The sequence below is a fragment of the Trachemys scripta genome, chromosome 2, assembly GCF_013100865.1.
Source record: "Trachemys scripta elegans isolate TJP31775 chromosome 2, CAS_Tse_1.0, whole genome shotgun sequence".
Lineage (NCBI taxonomy): Eukaryota > Metazoa > Chordata > Testudines > Emydidae > Trachemys > Trachemys scripta.
Window position 1 is genome coordinate 145,926,745 of NC_048299.1, and position 24,082 is coordinate 145,950,826.

Here is a 24,082-nt window from a genome sequence, read left to right on the forward strand (position 1 = left end):
CTGCTGGATACGAATACACCTCTACCCCGATATAACGTGGTAAAGCAGCGCTCTGGGGGGCTGTGCACTCCGGCAGATCAAAGCAAGTTCGATATAACGCGGTTTCACCTATAACGCACTAAGATTTTTTGGCTCCCGAGGACAGCATTATATCGGGATAGAGGTGTAGCTCTGTTGACACACTGCTTCAATGGAGCTGCTGTCCTTTCTCCACAGCAGTGTCCTGGTGAATTTTAAATCAAGGCGACTGGTGTGTAATGATTACTTGGCCACCTGGAAATTGAGGGAGAAGGGATTGAAACGTCATTTTCCCTTCTCCCCCAACAACTATGTGGAGAGGAGGGGAAAATAAACCTGTAGCTGATAGCTAGTCTACATTACCTGTTCTCCTTCAAAAGGGAGGAAACTGATTAAGCAACTTGCTGAAATCCAGAGATATTAAGTGCATACAAAATACTTTCCTTGAGAGATGGGAAAAGCTAAATTCTTAATTGAGGTATTGTTGGTAAAATCTGTATCTTTCTTTAGGTTCCGTCGCATGACATTAAAAGACTTTAACTTAACAACTAAGCAGCCTCTCTGCCAATTCGCACGAAGGAAACCGTTTCCTCCATCCACCGTAGCACATAATACAGGTAAATTTAATTTTTGTCATAAAATAAGGAAAGCTCTCATGAGATTTGTCTCAAGAAGATGGTGAAGGAATAAATTCTCCTTTTTACTGAAATCTCAAATGTATGCAATATTCTGGGTGATTTTTTGTTAGTAGAAAGGTAGTTAAGTCATCATGTGGTCAGAGTTTAGAACCAGGATTTGGAGACTGTATTCCAGATTCTGGTCATTGTATGACCTTCAGTAAGTCCATTATACTCTGCACTTCAGTTTCCCCATCTGTATAATAATGGAGATATTTCATTTGGTTGCTGTGGCTTGTAAAGAGTTTTGAAGATGTAAAGCATTATATTTGTGCTCATATGTATTAGTTTAACTCCTTCTTAGTGTAAGATCACTCTCAGACCTCCTGCTATCCTGTATCCTGTTCCACAGTTGAAATCAGCAAGACTGGAACTGCTGACCATTCCAAGATGTCATCTTGCAAGGGTGGAGGCGTAGTGCCTTTACGGGGGGAGGGATAGCTCAGTGGTTTGAGCATTGGCCTGCTAAACCCAGGGTTGTGAGGGGGCCATTTAGGGATCTGGGGCAAAAATTTGTCTGGGGATTGGTCCTGCTTTGAGCAAGGAGTTGGACCAGATGATCTCCTGAGGTCCCTATGATTCTATGATCAGGAGCAGTCTGCTCCTGAATATATCCTTCTGTACATCTCTGGCCATCTTTGGGACAGAAATTTAAAAGTTTTGTTTTAATTTTGAGTTGTCTGATTAATTGTAGGTGTTGGGGAGATTGTGTCAATTTATTAGGCATGTTGCCCAATTCTTTTTTAATTTGCCTAACACCGTATTAAGGCACTGAGAAATTAAAATGGACTGAAATTACTATTTTGCAGTTTTTAGTATTAACCTAGAAATTAACCTCTTACATTAGTTTGTCTGAAAAGCACTTCAGCTGCTAAAACTTGTAGTTAGGTAGCTCATGGGATTGTAGTAACATATATAGATCTTCAGCTTTGGATTTCTGGTTCAAAGCCAGTCTTTGTTAGTGATCAAAAATTTTTAGTTTCTTGTGTTTCTTCAGTGATCTGTATAAAGTTAGTTTTGTCACAGAAAAGGGTTTGCAATACACGTTCACCATAATTGGCACTAACCATTAAGCAGTTTCAGGAGAGAGGCTAGGGGTGATTGGATCATGAAGATGGAGAGGACTCCTCCTTTTGGACAGATTTGAGGAACATTGGAAGGGCAACCCAGAGAGGTTTGAACTGCCACTGCAAATATTGTGTGTGTGTGTGTGTGTGTGTATGTATGTGTGGACAGATGACTTCAATAGCCGGGTCTGTCAATCCAGCACCTTTCACTAACACTAAAATTCCCCCACTCCGGGCCAAATTAATATTATCTGAAAACGTGAAGGTTGGAATTCCAGTTTACTGTATCTGCTCCTACAGTATTTTGTACAACTCTATGATCAGCAAAAAAAAAAGATTCACTTGCCTTTTGTGCTGCTGAAAATTGCAGATCAGCTTCTGCAGCTGCCTGGTGGATTCAACAACAACTCTGCCATGTTGTGGAGAAAGAGATGTGTATATATACATTTTTAATTATGCAGGTGCCTGTTGTATAGAACCAACCACAAGTGGAAATATTATTTAAATGAGTGTCTCAGTGCCCACTGCAGCAAATGCTTTTTGATGCAGATTCCAGAGGGCCTCAGACCTACCCAACTCAGAATTGAATTTTTTTGAAATTCAGATTTAATCAAGCAGTTGACTGATTGACTCTTAGGGTTCTAGTCAGCCTAAGAGTCTGTACTTTTGTACTGATCTACAAATGTCCTTTAAATTCTGTCTTTTTTTTTCTATCTTTATTTTTCACTTTCAATAAATGATCAAACAGAAGAAAGTACATGGTATAATAGTCAGATAATTGAAAGAAGCAATGTGTTTATTCTGTGTGACTGATGCTACTTACAAACTGTAGATGATGATAAACTTGGTTGTTCACAGTATATACAAAGAGTTCCAGTGTGACTAATGAGAGGGAAACACTGGTTTTTGAAAATAATCTGTTTTCCTAACTTCAGAAGATCCTGGGTACAATAGCTACCCTCATCAATACTTTTGTGAGAGGATGATGTATCCTGTTATATTCTAGGCCTTTGGGGATGCTAGCCATTTGACTGTGGAGTTGCTGTCAGTTGCCCTTTGCATTAGCGAAGTCAGTAAATTTGTTGGGCATGTTCAGTTGACAACATTCACTTCCATCACTATAGGCTATTTGTCATATTGTCACATTGAAGGTGGCTTCCTTTGCCACTGTAATCAGGAAGATGTTTTTAGCCCTTGTGGATGGAGTTGTGTGACAGAACAGAGAATGGCTGTTAGTTGCTAAATCAGGACTATTTCTAGCATGTTAGCACTGAGCGTCTCCATGCTAATTCTTCTATTCTTTCTATCGAAATTTAAGAGCTTGCGTGTGTGGTGATGGTGTGGGTTAAAGTCAAATGAGTTGTTGTCATGACAGACACCTGCAGAGGAAATTTGGCGATTTATAAATAGCCTGATTTGTCATCTAATACTAGGAGTCGTGATCAAAATTGCTGTTTAGGAAGTGAAAGCTTCAGCTCTTTTTTTGTTGCTTTAAAAATAACAAAAATAATTATCTCTAAGCCATATATGTTTCTGAAGTTAAATAAGCTTGCTTCCCAAATATTATGTACTCAGAATTTATACATATTTCTAGCGTTTTCTAATTTTAAAAAAATCAGTTTCCCTTTGTTGAAGGTGATGTGCTGTTTTGAGAATCCTAATCATGCAATGAAATTTGGCAGTGAAGGGACAGGAGAGTGATCTAGTGGTTAATGTAGAGAATAAGGAGGTAGGGTTTTATATCCAACTCTGACATTTACTTTCTGTGTGACAGCACATGTCCTTTAACCTCCCTGTACCTCAGATTTCCAATCTGTAAAATGATTATTTTAATACCGACTGCACAGCTCCATTGTGAATCTTAAATAATGTTTGCAAAGCACTTTGATATCCTTGGGTAAAAATATATTCTATTCTTTTTATTAAGGTTTGGGCAGTCCAGCAAAATCCCATTAAAATAATAGTATCTGAGTAAACAACTAAATACTTTTTTCATAAATGTTGGGTATATTTTTACCGGTTTTTATAAATTATTTTAATATCAACTGTTAATACAAAATGTTTGCTGAAAGTCAATAAGCACAATATCAGAGCCAGCTTAATTAAACTGGTTGAGCTGTCCATCCGGATAATAGTTTGGGTGACTAAAAAGAATTCTGTGCTTGCTCTGAAAGGCTATGCAGGTTTCCAGATTACTGCAATTTCTTGTCCACACCAAAATGTCACAAACACTCCTTACTGGGCTGCGTGTTCATTTTTTACAGTTATTTTCTGCGATACTTTCTCCTTTTTGTTAATGCTGGAAAAGGAACAAAAAGATCTTAACATTATTATATCTACAACAGAGGGTTAGTACATCTGCCCAAGTCCTGCATCTGGAATGCTCTTAACAGGAGGGTGATGATGCTGGAGTGGAGACCCCACACAATGCTCAGGTACCAAAGTGGTGAGCATAGAATAGCAACCTGAATAGAATAGAGAAGGAGCACAAATATTATCTTAGTGTGGATGTTAAAAAGAGAGCCTCTGAAAAAGGATGGGGATAGTATTGTATCAGAGGGGTAACCGTGTTAGTCTGAATCTGTAAAAAGCAACAGAGGGTCCTGTGGCACCTTTAAGACTAACAGAAGTATTGGGAGCATAAGCTTTCGTGGGTAAGAACCTATTGGCTCTGTTCAGATAAACACAGAGAATGTGAGCAGCAAGTTGCTCAGGGAATAAAGCTGAGATTAAAATTAGCTGGGACAGGGTTTCATTAAGCTTTTCATCTGTGTCTTAAATTTAGTGACTGAATTTGTTGATCTTCATGTTAATATGGGTACTTTGATGGAACTCATTGAGCCATGCTTGATAAATGTCAGTGTTCCACAGTCCTCTGTTTTTAATAGATCTGTGTTGTGCAAACAAAACCTTGCCTGGCTAAATAAACAAGATCTCTGTTATTCCTTATATGAGCCACTTCTCTTTTGAACTTTTATTTCCCTTTTTCTCTTTTCAGTAAGATGCATGTTTATTCAGACTCAAGACACTCCAAATCCAAATAGTTTGAAGTTTATTCCAGGAAGACAAGTACTGGAGTCGAGAACCATGGATTTCTCCACACCAGCTGCAGCATTTTGCTCACCTTTAGCGAGGTGTGTTCAAGCATTACATACTTTGTTCAAGGGACTATCTGTGGTAGTTACTGAAACATATGTATATGCAAGTGTCATCATAAATGCAGCTGAACGTTAAAGAGCGGATTTGCTGCATTTCCATTGTGGATGCTGCTTTTTTTCATAAAGTAGATTGAATGCCTAGAGAGAGCCAAAGTAATCTATCGAGATTTTTATACTGTGCATGTCAGTGTGATAACTAAGTTCCTGGTCATCTATTTCATTGATCTGAATCAAATCATGATAGCATTCATTATTCCTGAAAAGGAAATATACTGTTGTTCATACCTGTGTTCCGGATCCTGCAAAACTTTACTGAATAGTCCTTACGCTAGTAGTCACATTAAAGTCATGCCAACTCACAGTGTAATGAGACAGGCAACCTAAGGAAATGTCCATAAATGTCCTATGTGAAAGTGAAACAGATTACTAATTTTGGCACAGTTAATAACTTTTAACATTAGCTTCAAAGCCATTGAGTTTTCTCTCTCTTTAAAATATGGGTGTGTTACAAACAGTACAGTGGAAAAATTAAAATTACTCAAGCTTATAATGAACCCTTTTTTCTAGTCTTATTCATGTATAATCTTTTGCAAAGGCCCTCAGTGCCATAGATCTGGAGTATCCATAGTGAAACTTACTTGGACTAATACAGTTCAATCCACTTGGACTATGAATCATTATTACAGTTTATTTTCCATCTAATACTTTGCTATATTTTCATTGGGTAAAAAAGGGCTGGGACACCATTAAAGGTCTATCTGAAAGTGGGGGATGGGATGGGAAGGAATCATAGGAGTCTTTTGCCTGCTGATAGTGATGAGATGCCTTGGAGAACTGTTGCAAACTTGCTTCCTGGGGAAAGTGGGTGTGAGCACTGCTTCTGGTATCTGCCATTGCATCAATAGCAGCCTCTGGAGATAATGCTCCTTATACCTGCTATGTATGTGGGTGGAGAGGCTGCAGTGGGAGGGTGAGATATGGAAATGCCATAGTGTCACCTTCCCAAGATCATAGTTTAATTTTCTCTTATATGTGATGGAAATACTGCACACAAGTGAAAACGGCTTAATGCAGCCCTCTCTCTGGGAAACGTAGCATTATCCAGGGTATTGCTATAATATTTCCAAAATGCTATAGTTGATTTGTAACCAAACAGGAACTTTTCAAATTAAGTTCTTTAGCTCAAAGGTAGTAGAAATGCCCATATGTATAGAACAGCAGATGTTTCAGGCTTTGTAATTGGGATGCCCATTTGTTTTGGCATGAGAATACAAATCTTCCAAAGAAATAATATCAGCTATGCTAACGTTAAATGATTTGGAGTGCACGTGTAACTCCAAAATATATTTTAAAGTAAAATTTTGGGACCATTAGTCCATCAAGCAAATTAGGGTGTGATGATATTTAAAAACAACAACCCACGCACAATATGCACAGCTACATTTTTAACATTTAAAAATTGTTTGTTAAGTGTATAGAAACTTCCTTTTTGCCATACATAACCTGTGGTAAAGTATCTGATTTGTGCATCTCGAGTTGAATAAATTTCCCCTTTAAGAAAGTCTATTTTTCAGCTATTTACACTACTGAAAATGTATTCTGTCTCTGTTTTCAAGATTAGGATTACCTACAGTGTTTTGTATGAAAATGCCAGATTTAACTTCTGTTTGTTCTAGCTATTCTTTATCGTATCCCGGTGGGTGACAACAGTCATTCATTTAATCTGTGGTCTAGGTATTAAGATTGTATAGATTTAAAATTACTGACTCTTGTGGCCACACAAACAAAACTGAGCATTTGTTGAGATGCCTTTAAAACTCTCATGCTATTATTTTATCGTTAGAATAGTTTGTAATCAAAGTGTGTTCTTGTTTCCTGTCTGGTTCTAAAGTTTTAGTGTGTTGGTCTGAATTTGTGTGATGATTGTTTAAATACGGTACACCAAGGTAGTGAGGAATGAAGTATCAAGCTTAGATCTCTCTTAATATTTAATTTTAAAATTTTAATAGTGTTTTAATTGCACTAAGCAACTGAAGGTAGCAAAATTAAGTGAAACGGATATTTTGATAAACTCTGGTGCCCTTGCTTTCCGAGTAACCGCAACTTCAAATTCACCAACGTCGCCACAGAGTCACTCACATACCATAACAATGAATAAAGATTTGAAGATTCCTTACACATTAAGCTGGCCTGTTAAAACCTTGTGGGCTACTCTGCACTGAAAAGTTATTGCACTGAACAGCAACTATCGCCAGAGTGCTAGTTCAGTTTGTTTTGGGGAAGTCTGTATGGAAGGAACAAAATTCAGAACAGCTTTTAGTAAAATAGATTATATTTAAAAGTTTTCAGCAACCTAATCTACTATTCTAAAGAAGAGTCCCTGTCCTTCCACAGTTGCATGCCAGGAATGTTTGTGTGTGTGTGTTGGTCATCCTTGATGCTGATCCAGTAGTTTTATGGATAAAGAATACCCTCTTGGCTTCAAATCGGAGCTAGAGACATGTTAACAGGAAAAAATAACATGCTGTATGTTCAGTATCACACTCCATGGTATGATGTTTTCTACTTATGCCAAGCTGCAGAATTCCATTGCTATGGATAAAGAATAGAAGCACTTAAACTGTAGAAGAACCCTTTGCAAACTCCTTTAATGGTTTTATTTTCTTAAGTGATGATTGCCCTCTAGAAATGTATTCTTGTAGGAAAGCAAGAAAGACAGTAGAACATGATTGATAGAAACTTTTAATTTAGTGTTTTTTGTGGTTAACTTTCTTTTGCAGGCAGTTGTTCAGGATTGAAGGAGTTAAAAGTGTCTTCTTTGGGCCAGACTTCATCACAGTCACAAAGGTAAGCAGAAAAGAGGTTCCAATGGTCTAAATAGGAGCTGATGCTTGTCCAATCTACAGGGAGAGGTGAAAGGAACAGACTCCTGGCAGAGCCTTCCCTGGCTTGCATAACGTACACCAGAAATCTTACCTTTCTTTAGAATGTCCTCAAAATATTCACTACAGGGATTTAATTTAGTTTGTCAACATAATCTCTGTACAAAGTGCCTTCACAACTTTGTGGTAATTGTATTTCACACTGTTGTTCTAGTTACGGCTTCTGAGAATATTGTCTCTTGAATCTGATTTTCAGAGCCACCGAATGTCACGGCTTCCCTTGACATGAATTATTGTTGTAGGTGCTCAGCACTTTTTCAGTTCTAATCAAAATGCTAAAAGTCAGCTGAGTAAACTTTTAATATAACATTTTGCCCTTCTGTGGTCCCTTTCCTCTAAATTTAAATAAAAGAAGCCTCACATTTTACAAATGTGCATATTTACTATGGCATACTTAGGTTAAGTAAGTTTCTGTAGCCATATATAGTGAGCTAATGGCTGAGCTAGGAATAGATCTTGGGACTCCAAATGGATGATCATAAAGGCATCGCTGTTGTCTGATCTAGCATGCACATGGCATTATGAATAGAGCTTGGAACCATCTGCTCCAGAAATAGACCTTTACTACTTGAGCTAAAAGAGAAGTTTCATTAAATATTAAGTAGTAGTAAGGTTCATATCCTTTTAGGCTAGATAATAGTAGGCAACAAAATTACAAACACATGAAGGTGAAAGTCTATCCAACAAAGAACAGTGATGCACATAAATGCAAGCAAGTGCATTACATGTTGCCTCAAAATCCCTCCTTTGCCTCCAGTGGCAAAGCTTATTCATCTGGGACTCAGGAGTTCACCCAACCCAGGAGGTATTGTGTAATAAATCCATAGCTGCATAAATACTAGATAGTCGCTATGCCATTTAGTGGACAACTCATGAGACGTCAATAATAGAACACACAACCAAAACACAAACAGTTTGTTGGTAGAAATAAAGCTTAGCAGAACATCTGTGATTTTAGTTTCTTTTCATCTTACGTTGTTTGTTTTTATACACTAGTATTTTATACAGCAGTTGGCTTGCAAACATTGCAGGCAACTGCTTAAATCCAAACAACTAGACCTCTTTATTGAATATTTTAAATATAATTTTATGAAAACGTTTCTGTTTCATATTAGATTTGGTAAAACCGTTGAATAACATTAAATTTCAGGCCTAAATGCCCAGCAAGGTGCCTTTAAGATGGACAAAGGCCATGTATAAAATTCTTCTTTGGAATGAGGCAGAAACACTATATTTGGTTTTCTTAATTTTTTTATAGGTGAGCGAAGATTGGGATTGGAATTTACTAAAACCAGATATTTATGCAACCATAATGGATTTCTTTGCCTCTGGTTTACCTGTAATTACTGAAGAGGCACCTCGTACAGATACAGGTAAATGAAACTCTTCACGACTGGCTTATGCCTGTATATGGTCTTAGTCCTCTCTTAAGTTGATGTGTTTGATAGATCATGTTCAGAGGAAATGAACTTGCCCCACAGAAAACATGTGAGAAGAGAATAACTGAAGCAGTATAAATGGCTAAAATTAACACGCAAGATTCAGTGGTCTGCATAAGGTGCAATTAAACTAATAATATACAAACAGTTCAAAGCAGTTGTCTGACCATGAATATGGGGCCAGATTCTCAGATAGTGCAATGCTAAGGCCAAATTTTATAGATTCATTGATTCCAAAGCTAGAAGGGACCATTGTGAACATCTGTTCTGACCTGTATAACACAGGCCAGAGAACTTCCCCCAGATAATTCTGAGAGCACATCTTTTAGAACAGTGGTTTTCAATCTGTGGTCTGCTGACCCCTGCAGTCCACAGACTGAGTCTAAGATTTCCAATGGGGTCTTCACCCTCATTTGACATTTTTTAGGGGTTTGCAAATGAAAAAAGGTTGAAAACCATTGTTTTAGAAAAACATCCAACCTTCAGTGGCACCACACTGACTTTACACCAGCAAAGGATTTGGCCACGGCTGTTCTAGCCTTTTTTGGTTTGAAACAGTTTTTAAAAGTGCTTGGGTTTCTGTGTGTACAAAAATATTAGCGGTTGCTACAGAGTCTGCTTTTTACAAGCTCGCTATAAAGATCACTTGTCTCCTTTGTAAAGTGTTGAAATGCCCTGTGTTAATGGATTAATTGTAAAATTGCAATACTGTTACAACAAGAATGCAGAGAAGAGTTGCTAAGCCTAGCTGGAGGGAAACACTGCCTCTGTTGAGGTGTCCTGGTAGCCCATCTGTTGCTGTCAGCTGTTCTTTCAGTATGTTATTCAGAGAACTTCCTGGAGTGTCATTTTGAAAGTAATGACTTCTGTTAAGTAACTTAGGAGTTTTGAGGTTTATGGGTCTCAGTTCCATTACAAAGATGCTTTAAAGGAAAATCAACCATTTTTATAACTACTTTTCAGCCCTGTAGCTGGAAACAGTAGCCATTTGTCTTTCAAATAAAATTTAAAATGCTTTAATGGAGGTTACTAAGACAGTTGGTCAGTCAAGTAACTAATGTAGGTCTTGATACTCTAATAAACTTCACAGTTGTTAGGAATTTGGAAACAATTTATATATCTGTAATAAACCCTAGACAGAAGGAGAATTGTGTACCAAAACCCTAATGATCCTCAATCTCCCCCTCCCCCCATTCCTGCCATCTGATTCATGGCTGATCCTATAGAAAGAGAGGTGACATGTAGCTATTGAGGAAATCTATATTGGTGTAACTTACATGCTGAGGAGCCAGAGGGAGAAGGAGGTTGTAATACAGGGCTGCCTGTGTTAGCCCACATACCTGTATCCCATGCTGTTAGTTGCTTTTCTTGCTACTCTGTGCTTCGAGAAGAACCATGGTTATGCTTATGTGTGAGTAAAAGAGAGAATATTGAAGAAAATCTGAAAAGGTTTCATGTTTGTGCTGTAAATTACACCACCTTAGATTTAGCTGTGAGTTTAGCTCTTAGAATCGTCCTTTGGTGTATTGTTGGTATACTTAATCGTGGAAAAAGAATATTGTTTTTACAAGTATTTTACCACAGTATTATTAATCATAATAAGGCCTTGTCAATATTTTTCTTTGCATGTGTTTTTCCCCTAAAGCTGCATCAGAAGATGACGATGAAGTTGTATTAATGATTAAGGAACTTCTGGATACCAGAATAAGGTAACTTTAAACATTGCTAGTTTAAAGCGTTGTCACACAGTAGGCGTGTTTTGGATTATTTCAGAGTGATGCAATTCTAAATATTTTTAGGATTACACAAATTAAATGGGTAACATGGCATATTTCAGCTTGGTGCACAGAGAGGCCAGATTTGTTCATATTGTCTCTAATTGAAAATTGCACCTCGAAGTTCCCTTTGAAAACTAGCTTTGTGCTGAACAGTGTCCAGTTAGTGAGGGATCTGACTCAATCAAACTGACCCCTGCGAATCAAACTGCATTTTCCCAGATGATTTTAGAAGACAGTAGGGGATCCTGCAACCCACAATAGTGTGTTTTTTAAAATGAGTTCATTGGGACCAACCTGGTTATAGCTTTAGGGTGCTACTGCAGTCTAACTCTCTAATAATAAAAAAAATAACATGAAAGATCTTAGATTTTGTGGTGAGCACTCTTCTCCCCCCCCCCCCCCCATGTATTCATCTCCCTTGTTTTTCACATTTTGCTGTTCTCAGATGAGTTTCAAATCATTTAACATTTCATGTTCAGTAAAGTAGGGTAAACTCTATCATCTCAAATTTGTATCTCAGAAATTCACTCACAGAAGTCATATAAGCTTCCGTTAACTTTTATCCCTAAATTTTTTTTGCAGCAATTATATTTGGGTTTTGACACAGCTTGAAATTAGAATCTGGTAGTCAGTAATGTAGTGTTTAGAGCAGTTAAGAGATGTTTTTCAGTTCTTGTCATAAGGCAGCCCCACCTGGAGCATCCTTCTGCTGCAAGCTGTGGCATGACAGGCACACCTGCCTCAGTTTCCCTTCTTCATAGTCCCCCAAAGTAGTCCAAAGATTATTTGAGTGTAAATAGCCCTTGTGGGTTTAATTTATTACAAAAGAAAGCCCCATGCGCATAAGTCCCAATACCATAATCCAGGCAATGCATCGAATACAGCCCCAGCATGCCCTTGCTCTCCAGTACAACCCTCTCTGGCTCCAGCTCTCTGACTCCAAGAGCCAGCTGGCATCTCCTTCTGTTGCTGTCAGCCTTCTCTGGCCTTGGCACTCTTTGGCTCAGGAAGGACAGTTTTGGCTAGCCTCTCCACTGGCTCCCTAGTCCTCTACCCTTTTCAGCCTCCTGGCACTGGCTTTGGTACTTGAAAGTCAGCAAGCTAGACCTTCCATTGGCTCTTAGCTTTCAGCCTCCCAGCACTGGCTCTTCAGCCCCGGAAGGTCAGCTGGCCAGCCCCTCCACTGGCTCTATGAGAATTTGTCCCTCTTTCCAGGGAGGGCCTGCAGCAAGCTTTCTGCTCTCTGCAGATTTTCCCAGAGACCTCTAGTGTCCTGACTATTCCTGAATGGTTTCTCTCCAGGGCTGCCCAGAGGGGGTGCAAGTGGGGCAATTTGCCCCGGGCCCCGCAGGGTCCCCCACGAGTATGTCGGAGGCTCCCTCTGCCCCACGAGTATGTCAGAGGCTCCTGGGAGAGGGGGTAAGCGTCATGGTAAGGGGTCAGGGCCGGGCACCCCCGATCCCATCCCCCACAGCCCTGACCCACAGCCCCTCTGAGCTGGACATCCCCCGGCCCCATCTGACCCCCATCTCTGAGCCGGAAACCCCCCGGCCCCATCCTCCCCACAGCCCTGACCCCCAGCTCCTCTGAGCCGGAAACCCCCCGACCCCATTCCCCCCCACAGCCCTGACCCCCAGCTCTGAACCCAGCCCCTCTGAGCCAGAAACCCCCCCGGACCCCATCTCCCCACATCCCTGAGTCCAGCCCCTGTGAGCCGGGCACTCCCCAACCCAGAGCCCAGCTTCCCACCCAGCCCTGGGCAACAGCAGCACCACCCCCAGGCAGCGACAGCCATTGGTACCAACCATCACTATCATCCAGCGACAGCCCATTATGTAATTGCAAATGTATACATACCATTACAGCTTTTAATGTTTTTAAAGAATGTATTTAGTGTACTTTCAAATTATTACAAATTAATTTTTGAATGTATTTCACTAGTTATTTTTTACATTTCCAAATACATGTTACTATAGTATTTCAACTTTTTTTTAATGGAAGGGGCCCCCAAAATTGCTTTGCCCCAGGCCCTCTGAATCCTCTGGGCGGCCCTGTCTCTCTCCCCCTAATCTTGTATAGCACCTAGGTGCTGCTCCACTCTCTTAAATGACCAAACTGGGACTACCAGAGTGAACAGAAACAAATAAGAAATACAGAAATGTGGATGTGGGGAAATGCCTAATGTATTTCAGAAGTCCTCTTGTTACCGACGATGGCTTCTTCACAAATCACACATTCCAGGAGCAAACACTCTTACATACGGTGTAAGTGAATAGAATTAATTTGCATTTCTCAAGAAAATGCACCAACTTGGGCTTTTTTTATTTATAATTTCTATAAAATGTTGAACAGGAGTACTTGTGGCACCTTAGAGACTAACAAATTTATTAGAGCATAAGCTTTCGTGGACTACAACCCACTTCTTTGGATGCATATAGAATGGAACATATATTGAGGAGATATATATACACACATACAGAGAGCATAAACAGGTGGGAGTTATGCTCTCTGTATGTGTGTATATATATCTCCTCAATATATGTTCCATTCTATATGCATCCGAAGAAGTGGGCTGTAGTCCACGAAAGCTTATGCTCTAATAAATTTGTTAGTCTCTAAGGTGCCACAAGTACTCCTGTTCTTCTTTTTGCGGATACAGACTAACACGGCTGTTACTCTGAAACCTATAAAATGTTGCATTCTGAAAGCTCTTATAAAAATAAATTATAAGGTATATCTTTCAGCTGAAATATAGTGACAGTAAACTCATCTCTCAAAGATGAGGAAGGGATATAGAGGGGAGGAGGAAAAGCTTACCTAATTATATGGATCTATTGTGTGGGTGTATATAGAAGTTTTCAAACTGTGGGGTGCATCCCCCTTTGTCCCCCCCACTGCCTCCCTGGGGCATGCCAAGTTTTATCACAGGAGGCAGAGGACATGACAGGGTTGGGCTGAAGGGCTGGGGTCAGGAGGAGGCTTTGTCTGGAAGGGGGAAGCACACAGGACTCTGAGCAAGTGGTCTTGCCTGCTTTAATCACAGAATCACAGGGTTGGAAGGGACCTCAGGAGGTCATCTAGTCCAACCCCTGCTCAAAGCAGGATCAATCCCCAAATCGCCCCCTCAAGGATTGAGCTCACAACACTGGGTTTAGCAGGCCAAAGCTCAAACCACTGAGCTATCCCTCTCCCCTAACCAGGCTTTTTACTCATCTTACTCCTGCACAGCTGCAGCTGTGTCCACCAACTGGCAGGAGAGATTGGTGGGAGCTCTGCGAGTGGGGAGTTGAAGGCTGCACTCCAGGAGTACTGGCACTCCCTTCCCCCAGCCACACACAGCCTCCTCTTGATCCCAGCCTTTCAGCGCAGCCCCAGGGCTAAGAGTGCAGTCTCTTTCCCCTGCCGGACAGAGAATGGGGTCGCGCTGAACTGCTAGGGGCAGGAGCATGCTCTGTCCGGCAGGGAGGTCAGTACTCAAGGGGTGGAGCCTTTCGCTCCCTTCCTGATCCTGGCCCTTCAGCTCAGCCCATCTGCTTCCCCTGAGTGGGGGTAATGGAGCGAGGCAGGGAGCCAAGTGCTGGCAGCTGCAGGGAGCAGAAGGCTTCCTCAACTGCCATGTGGTGTGTACTCCCTCCCCAACTGACCCCGCAGGTACCAGGTGTGACGCACATGGCGGGTGTGACGCACATGGCAATCTTCTGCATATTCTTGGGAGACCAGATTGAGTGAAGCTTAAGTATCTTTGGGGTCCATTGTATTAAAAGCAGCGTTTGTGGACTGGGATGGTATGTCACTCTCCAGGACAGAGATGGGATGTGAGGCATGAGAGTTCAAAGGACGATATTGAAAATGTGCTAGATGGGAATGGACTTTGGGGGACAATATGTGTGAAGTGTATTTCCTGGGGGATATCTAGGGAGAGGTTAATGCAAATTCCCCACCTCTGGTTATGCAAAAAGCGAGACTTTGGTGCTACAACCTGAGGAATGACTCGTACCAGGTCTCGGACACTGGAGATCAAAGGCCTAAGCTGCGTAAAGAAACAGCTGAACTGCCCAGCCTGGGTTCTGGTTCTGAATCTAGACTGTAACCACAGGGGAAAAACAAGTTGTGGGTTTTGAAAGGCTGATCACCCACTGGAGCCTGAGGTTGGAGTTGGGGGTGACCTCTGGTAAGCTTTTTAGCATGCATGTAGGTTCTTTTCTTGTTTTAACATGTTTTTTCTGTAATGCTTTCACCTTAACAAATATGCTTGCTTAGAAAAAGCTGAGTGGCAGCTTATAATTGTGGCTAATACACTGGTCAGTGCCTCTGGAGAGAAAGCCAAGTGCAGTCGCTGGCCTTTCAGGCAGCTGGAGATATCACATTGTAGGCAGAGAACTATGCAGCTTTACTAATCCCCTGGGCAGGAGAGAGTGAGATGCAGGTCTCTGCCCAAGAGAGGTGATGGCTGATGAGCTTGGAGCCTAGAGTGGGTACCCTTGAGGAACCACGTGTGGGGGACACAGGTGCAGTTGCCCTGAAACTGTGACACCAGGCACTCCTCCCCTCATTGCTTAGAAAAAGAGAGGTGTGCATGAGACATGGGGGTAGCTCAGCAGAAAAAAGTTTGGGCGCCTTTGGTATGTAGTAATGATTTGAAAGATGGCATTAAGTAAGCTTTGCTGTCGTGGGTTATGTGGTTGCCTAAAACCCCCATGGTACATTAGCCTTAACATTCACAGTTGCCTCTTTTATATTCCACAGAAGTTCTGTTAAAATTGTTTGTCCTTTTTCTCAGTTGGCCAGGAGGCTGTTGAACAGACCATTTGCAGTAGTCTATGTTGTTGTGTCAATATCATTACTGAATAGCTTCCAGGAGCTCTGTATAAGCCCAGTGATACATACAGAGCATTCATTGTTTACTCTGAAGAACATCAAAAATAGAAGCAAAGAAATCAGAAGCCTTATGAGAGTATGTCTACGCTGCAATTAAACACCTGTGGCTGGCCCATGTCAGCTGATTTGGATTTACGCGGCTTGGGCTACAGGGCTGTAAAATTGTGGTGTAGACATTTGGGTTCAGGCTGGAGCCAAGCTCTGGGATCGGGAGAGCTCAGGCTCCAGCCCGAGCCCGAACATCTACACCACAATTTTACAGCCCTTAGCCCGAGCCCCACAAGCCTGAGTCAGCTAACATGAGCCAGCTGCACTCTGGGAGGGAAAAAAGGAAGACTGGAATTGTGCCGTAACATGTTAAAATCTTGTCAAATAAAGGAAGAATGAATTCTCAATCAGATGCTTTTTGTTTGTTGGCTTCCAGGAATTAAGGTGATTTGTGTAGAGTAAGTTGTTGACGCTGATGTTAATAAATGTGACCAAATCCTAAATTATTGCAGCAGAGGTGAAGTTCTCAAGTGTTTTTCTGGGAATTGGTATAAAGAGCTTCTGTTCAAGTAACATGACACTTTTTAGCTTGGCATCTGGAAAAATGTTGCTATGGGGATGCATTTATAAAGTTGGTCATTTGTTAATTGTGACAGGAGACTAGATTGGGGAAATGTCAATTGCTCTGGGGTCCGATGCTGTGTGCCTCATCAACTAACCAGATCAGGTCCATATGTACTTTTTCTTCCTTACATTGTGTATACAAAGCACAGTAAGCATTCAGAATCCTCTAGAATATGTCCTAATTATTCCCCATACTACTACATTCAGTTTGTAAAAAGCTCTAATACACAGAAGGCAATTTTAGGAAGGAAAGTCCTCCAGTTCTTCAGCTTACTGAGGATTCTGCCTTAATACAGTACAGAGAGGAGAGTGAATTGGTGACAATTAAAATTTATGCCTGTTGGAAAGTTTCAGGATGTTGCTATGGGGGTGGAAGTGAAGGCTGTTTATCATGGGAGTTAATTGTAACTTAGTTGTCTTGGTAGCTTGTATAATATAAAGAAATGTGATTACTCAGTTGTTTTTGGTTGTAAAAAAAACCAGACAAATGTTTTACAAGCTTGTAGCTCTCTATTTCCATATTAACTTGCCAATTGCAAAAATACTAGTTCAGAACTTAAAACTGACTCTTGCTCTCTTCCCTCATTAAGTAAGTATTTGCTACTAATTTTTTTTTTTTTTTTTTTTAACTAGTAGAACACATCATGGAATTCTCAAGCTTTGTATAGGAATGGATGGCTTGGGAGCTATAGAGCCTTTGTCTCTGTCACTAGCCTAGGTCAGAGTTGTCAGCAGTTGATGCTATCTGATGGCTAACTCTTAGTTCTTTGTGACAGGGGTTGGGAGGGATTGCAGGCTAGCTCCCAGTCACAAAACTCATCAAAGTTGGCACATTTCCTCATTGGCCAAGGAATAAATAGGCCTTAGGCTACATGTACACTATAGAGCAGAGGTGGGCAAACTACGGCCCGCGGGACTGTCCTGCCTGGCCCCCAAGCTCCTGGCCCGGGAGGCTCGCCCTCGCCCCCGACCCCTCCTCTGCTGTCCCCCCTCCCTCACAGCCTCAGCTCGCTCACTCTGCCCCCCGGCGCAATGCTCTGGGCAGGGGGGGCTGTGAGCTCCTGGGGCAGCGCAGCTGCAGAGCCCGGCCTGACCCGGTCTCTGTGCTGCGTGGTGGCGGTGGTGGCGTGGCCTGGCTCCTGGCCGCGCGGCTGTAGCGCCGCCAGCCACCGGTGCTCAGGGCAGCGCAGTAAGGGGGCAGGGAGCGGGGGGTGTGGATCAGAGTCAGGGTGGGAAAAGGGAGTTGAATGTGGGCAGGGGTCCTGGGGGGGCAGTCAGGAAGGAGGGAGGGTTGGATGGGGCAGGAGGGGGCAGTCAAGGGCAGGGATTCCAGGGGCACTCAGGGACAGGGAGAAGGGGTTTGTGGATGGGCCAAGGGTCCTAGAGGGGCCGTCAGGGAACAGGGGAGGTTGGATGGGGCAGGAGTCCCGAGGGGCGGGGGCAGATAGGAGATGGGGGGCCGGCCACGACCCCCTCCCCTAACCAGCCCGCCATACAATTTACGAAAACCGATGCAGCCCTCAGGCCAAAAAGTTTGCCCACCTCTGCTATAGAGCTTTCATTAGCACACCTGTACCAATGTAAGATCTCTTGTGTAGCTGCTTTATGTCGACAGGAGAGAGCTCTCCCCTTGACATAATTAAACCACACCCAGCGAGTGGCGGTAGCTATTTTGGCATGAGACGCCCTCCTGCCAGCATAGTGCTGCGCACACTACCACTTATGTTGCTCAGGGGTGTATTTTTTTCACATCCCTGAGCAACATAAGTTTTGCCGACATAAGTGGTAGTGTAGATATGGCCCCAGAGAAAGAACTTTGGTCCCTTCAGATCAGGGTTGGGGAATGTTGACCTGGAGCACTCTAAGGAGACAGGTTTCAGAGTGGTAGCCGTGTTAGTTTGTATCAGCAAAAAGAACGAGGAGTACTTGTGGCACCTTAGAGACTAACACATTTATTTGGGCAGCTTTCGTTAGCCCACGAAAGCTTGTGCCCAAATAAATTTGTTAGTCTCTAAGGTGCCACAAGTACTCCTCGTTCTTTTTTCTAAGGAGACATTTGCCCTGTCATTGCCCATGTTGGACCAGTTTGTGTAAAAAGAAAGGGCTAGAACTAACTCTTACATGAGCATTAAATGAACTCTTACAATTTTTAGAACAAAAATTACCTGCAGTAATATTTTCTGTTTCTGTTTCCTCAGGCCAACAGTTCAGGAAGATGGGGGTGATGTCATATATAAAGGCTTTGAAGATGGGATTGTACAGTTAAAGTTGCAGGGTTCATGCACTAGCTGTCCCAGTTCTATCATAACACTGAAGAATGGGATACAGAACATGCTGCAGTTCTATATTCCAGAAGTAGAAGGCGTGGAACAGGTATGTGACTATGAAGGTGTTTTTTTGATTTATAGACAGGACCTCTTCCCCCTCAGTGGCATGTAGAGTTCTGCTCAAGTAATTTTAAATACAATTTTTTAAAAGTACATAATTTTGCCATTCCGATGATATGGCATTTTAAGCAAATGGATACAGGGCACTATAAAAGGAATAACAGTATTTAACCCAGAAACATCCATGCCACTGGGAGTTACTGATACTTACAACAGGTTATGTCGGTGTGGTTTTTTTTTTTTTTTTTTTTTTTAATTTACCGAAGAAAAACTTCATTTCCATAGAGACGGGATGCTGTTAAATGCCTCTGCTTCCTGCAAAACTTCCATTCTTAGAAGCTGCAACCTGCATGGGTCTCGGACCACAAATCAACCTTGAATGGGAAAACTTCTTTAATAAATTAATGAATTATAGGGACAGTAGTCAGATTAAATCCCTAGAATCCACCTTCTTCTAGCATGGTTTGGCACATCGCGTCTTTGTTCAAATAAGATGGGGCAAAAAGCCTGACACATTTTGTTCCTCGCACAGTTACAGCTGTTTTTATTTTTCCTCATCCATGCATTTGTACTATGTACTCTAAATTTTGTAGTGTTATTTTGTTCCAATAACACAGCACATGAAGGTTATTAGTTTTTCCTTTTTTATTGACTCTGTTTCAAATGTATTGCTTCGCTCTAGTCTCAGAAACATGGGATGGATTTTATAACTGGAAATTTTTTTGGAAAAACATTTTTTTTTGTGTGTGTCAGTGAAAAATATTTCGGTGTTTTGGGGACTTTCTTCTGATATGTATAATTAACCAGGAACAATTTTTTTGCTCTCTATATACTAAAATAAGTCTGTGTCCGCAAAAATACAAATTCAGATACATTCTCCAATTAAATATCTGGTATGTGTTAGTGAATGTTCTCAATGCTTTCGTAACCACTTGGTCTGCTTCTTAGCATTACACAACCTTCTTATTTCAGTCAAATCTCTTCATGTCATTTTGATTGAAGTGAGTGGCTCACCTCTTTCATGTGACCATCATCATATAATGACACTGAACAATTGCTACTCCCATTGCTTTCTCTGGGAATTAAGTAGCTCTTAAGATCAGGTTCAATGTAATTAACTGTGTGAATAACAAATGTTGTCATTTATACTTATGGCTCTTTCTTGAGCTCTTGTGTTGTCCTAGTGAAGCAAAGTTGAAAATGATTACTTAAACAACGTTTGGGTTTTGGTTTTAGGTTGTTGATGATGAAGATGGAGTGGAGAAAGAAGCAAACTCTACCTGAGCTAACAGCATGTGTGAGACTATAAATAGCAAAGTTTTCCTGAGGGTGTGTATAACTTAACCATGTCCCGAGGAACAACAAAAACTGCATTCTTTACTTTATAAAAATAGTTAAATTTTCATCTTTTAAAATGACCCCCCATGTTTAAAGATAATACACTGCCTTTTCTAGGGACTTACTATATGGTCTGCTTTCAAAAGAGAACTTGTTCCTTCTCCTGTAGACTTCATAACTGTTACGCATGGTTAAGAAACAAATGAAAAAGGCATTTTTAAACAGTGATTTGTCGGTCTATTTCTATTTCACACACAAAGGCTTGAGAATAAAAGTGGGAAGTGAAAAAAGTAAGTGAAATTGTTTAGAATAAATTCTAAAGAAAGTTGTGCATTTTATATAATATCTGTATCAAATGTTCTCCCTGTTCTGCCTTATGGGCTTTTGAAATGACTTGCAATCATATTCTGAAGCTCTGAGATCTAGAGTTTATTTTTATGAAGTAAATTATTTTTGTTCTTGATTACTGTGTATGAGTTTTGACTAAAAGTTAACCTGGTCACTTCAAATGTTTGTTGTTGATTATACCCAGTTGTTAAATATAATAATATTCACTAGTTTTGTGATTATTATTTCCTTCCTTCCAACCATTGGATAGATAATAGCAACAAAATCAAATACAATTAGTTACAGATGTGAATTAACTCTCCAAGAAAATAATACCATTTTTAAAGAAGAGTTCATTAGATGATCTTTATCAGCCATGATAGTTGGAGACCCTTATGCACTTTTTTATAACTAAAGATTATCCAGCATATATTATTAATCTGTTTAAATTTGCAATAGGTCCTTCCTTAACATACTATTTCTGGGTGAGGAAAAACGTGGCGGGAGAGAACACATCAGTTTTACAAGCATTTAGAAACTATGGGAAGAGGAAAAGTTGACTTTTTGAAACTGAAACATGTCACTCGTGCATTTCAAGAGCAAAACATCTATTTCGTGGGTATGTAGAGGCATAACCTGTTTCCAGTGCCCAGCCTGAGTAGATGACTTGGGTATTAGAGATTCTGCTTTCCAAATGAGTTGCTATATGGCCACGACTTGGACTCGTGGCTGAAAGAGTTCCCACAGTTTTTGTGCTCCCACCCCCACATGCAGGAGTTGATTGCCTGCTGCACATGCCCCATCTCCCTTCAAGAGCCACAGCCATGCAGGAAGATTCCACAGCACTAGACTCCAAGGTGATGAGCAGTACATAACCCCTGAAATTCTGCCTGCCTGCCTCCCTCCCACCCCATGCACAATGGAACCAGAGCAGATCTGTTGCAAGTAGAGCCTTTCATATCAATAGGCTGGGTTTGGGGTAACACAGTGGACATCACTGAATAAGCAAAACAGCCTTAGAAATCCCTGCTCAGAGCAGTCTTGAGTGATCATTTTTGAGGAGCTGGGATTCCTTTAGAAAATTCAAGATCTGGTTTACTCTTCCAGATTTTTCAGTAATTATAAGCACACACCTACTTACAGCCTAATCACAACTGAGGATCAAGTAGGGCAATGTAAGTACACGGTGTGAGGTAGTAAGGACCACTCTCTCGGTTGGTTTAACTCCACCAGTTTCCCAGATCTCATGAATTAAACCAGCAGAGAATTGTGCCCACAGGGCACAAAGCAGCATGTGGTAACAATGGACTTTATGCTCTCTGTATTCAGTTTAAGGATACATATTTATTTTAACAAAACAGCTGTTGGAACTCTGATTTGGAGTCATAATGCAGTGACTTATAAATAATAACCAGGATTTGGAGTTTGGAACTCCCGTATGTTTTTGTCCCCCTCCCTCTTACAAATAAACAATGTCTAATCTTGCTAATGTATTTATAACAAAATTACCCCTGAGGCAGACGTGTGCTCTTCAAAGGACCAGCTTGTGCACAGGCTAACACCATGCTCGTGCTTTCAGCAGCAAAGTACAAAATGGCTGGTAATGTTTCTGATTTCTCAAAAATTGAGCTTTTTTGGTCAGTTTCATGACTATCTTTATAAACCATTAAATACTCAAATGCAAAATAGGTGTATTATTGTGAATTAAATAAATCCTCTCCATTTGTCTGTCAATGTGCTGTCTCTTTTGGTCAGTATTTTTATTAGCATAGTTAAGCAGCATTAACTCATCTACACACTAAGGGCTTGATTCTGCCTCTGCTATGGATGTGTAACCAGTGCTGATTTCTGTGGGAATGGTATGTACACAGGCGAGGGCTGAATTTGGCCTTTAATATTTTACACTTGTAGTTGAAGATTAATGAAGACACATTAAATCCCTATTAGCTTTGTGGTTAAAGCACTGGACTGGGACACAGTAAATTTGAATTTCAGGTTCCAGCTGTGCCATAGACTTCCTTTGTGACCTTGGCCAACTCACTCAGTTTCTCTCATTTTTTTCCTCTGTGAAATGGGCATAATACTTGCTTTCTCCCTGTTTTTATCTGTCTTGTCTATTTAGATAGCAAGCTCATTAGGGGAGGGATTGTCTGACTGTATGTGCAGGACCCTGCACAATGGGGGCCCCTATGTGCTACTGTAATACAAATAAATACTCTGTTTACCCATGGATAAACTAGGGGTATAGAGAGGCGGTTACTTGCCCAAGTTCACACAGCAAGTCAATAAGAGAGCTTGGCACTTCAAATCAATCCTGATTCACAACACCGTGCTGTAACCACAGACAAAAGTAATTGAGGTCACTGTATTATTCGCTACTTTAAAAACCTGTGTGCATATGTGGAAAAATGTATTTATGAAACACCGCTTCAACCATTTAAAAAATAACTGATGGCTATCCATTCATATTCTAAATTTCTATTAGTAAGTATTAGCATGTAAATGTAATAGTATCAAAGTGATGCGTACAAGTGAATCCTAGCTTAGCAAACAAAAACAAAAAACCTACAATCACTGTTAAATTTATGTGAAAAAAGGCATTGGTTCATTAAACTGAATAAAACAAAAGTTAGATGGCAGTATAACAATGACATTATTACCTGTATTGCAGTGGCACCTAGAAGTCCCAGTCTTGGACCAGGGTCCCATTGTTCTAGGTGCTGTATAAACAGAATAAAAAAAGATGGTCTTTGCCCCCTAGAGTTTACAATGTAAGTAAATTATACATTAATATAAATCTTTAATAACAGTAAATTCTGATTTTATGACAGCCAAAAGTTGGTAACATTATCAGTTCAGATCATTGGGAATTTCACTCTGGACATTCAAAATTCTGCATGAAAGACGTCAAGTTCCTTCAAAAGAGCCCTGCTTCTGTAACTTTCCAACAGTAGGAGTGGCAAACCCTGAAGACTGGCTTCTGAAATGGGTCTACTACAGTCTGCTGTAAGTACAACTCCAGGTGCCAAAGTTGACAGTCACTTAAGCTGTATTTTGAATTGCTGGAGTTTGAAAAATCAAAGTGGTACTATGGGATAGCGCTTGGAATAAAAATACACCTCTACCCCGATATAACGTGACCCGATATAACACGAATTCGGATATAATGCGGTAAGGCAGCGCTCCAGGGGGACGGGGCTGCACACTCCGGCGGATCAAAGCAAGTTCACTATAACGCGGTTTCAGCTATAATGCGGTAAGATTTTTTGGCTCCCGAGGACAGTGTTCTATCTGGGTAGAGGTGTATATTTAAAACACTTATTACAAATTAAAATAGGATTCTGCTAGCAAATCTGTAATATGAATATCGTACATCAGTACATTTACTATTCTTTGGAAAAATACAAGGGTTGCCACTGACACCTTCGCTTGCACTTACTTTGCAGACACTTGTACATTCA

The 24,082-nt window shown here is 40.9% G+C and overlaps 1 protein-coding gene across 1 annotated transcript; it reads left to right on the forward strand.

Annotated features, from left to right (window-relative positions):
* Positions 1–528: 528 nt before the first annotated feature.
* On the forward strand, positions 529–22,105 carry NFU1 (NFU1 iron-sulfur cluster scaffold; the record flags this gene model as incomplete). The annotated part of the gene is given in 7 exon segments (XM_034761771.1): positions 529–635; positions 4,761–4,896; positions 7,701–7,767; positions 9,121–9,235; positions 10,947–11,010; positions 18,768–18,942; positions 20,193–22,105. Coding segments are annotated over 7 exon segments (712 nt in total), but the record flags the coding sequence as incomplete, so codon positions are not given.
* Positions 22,106–24,082: the final 1,977 nt, after the last annotated feature.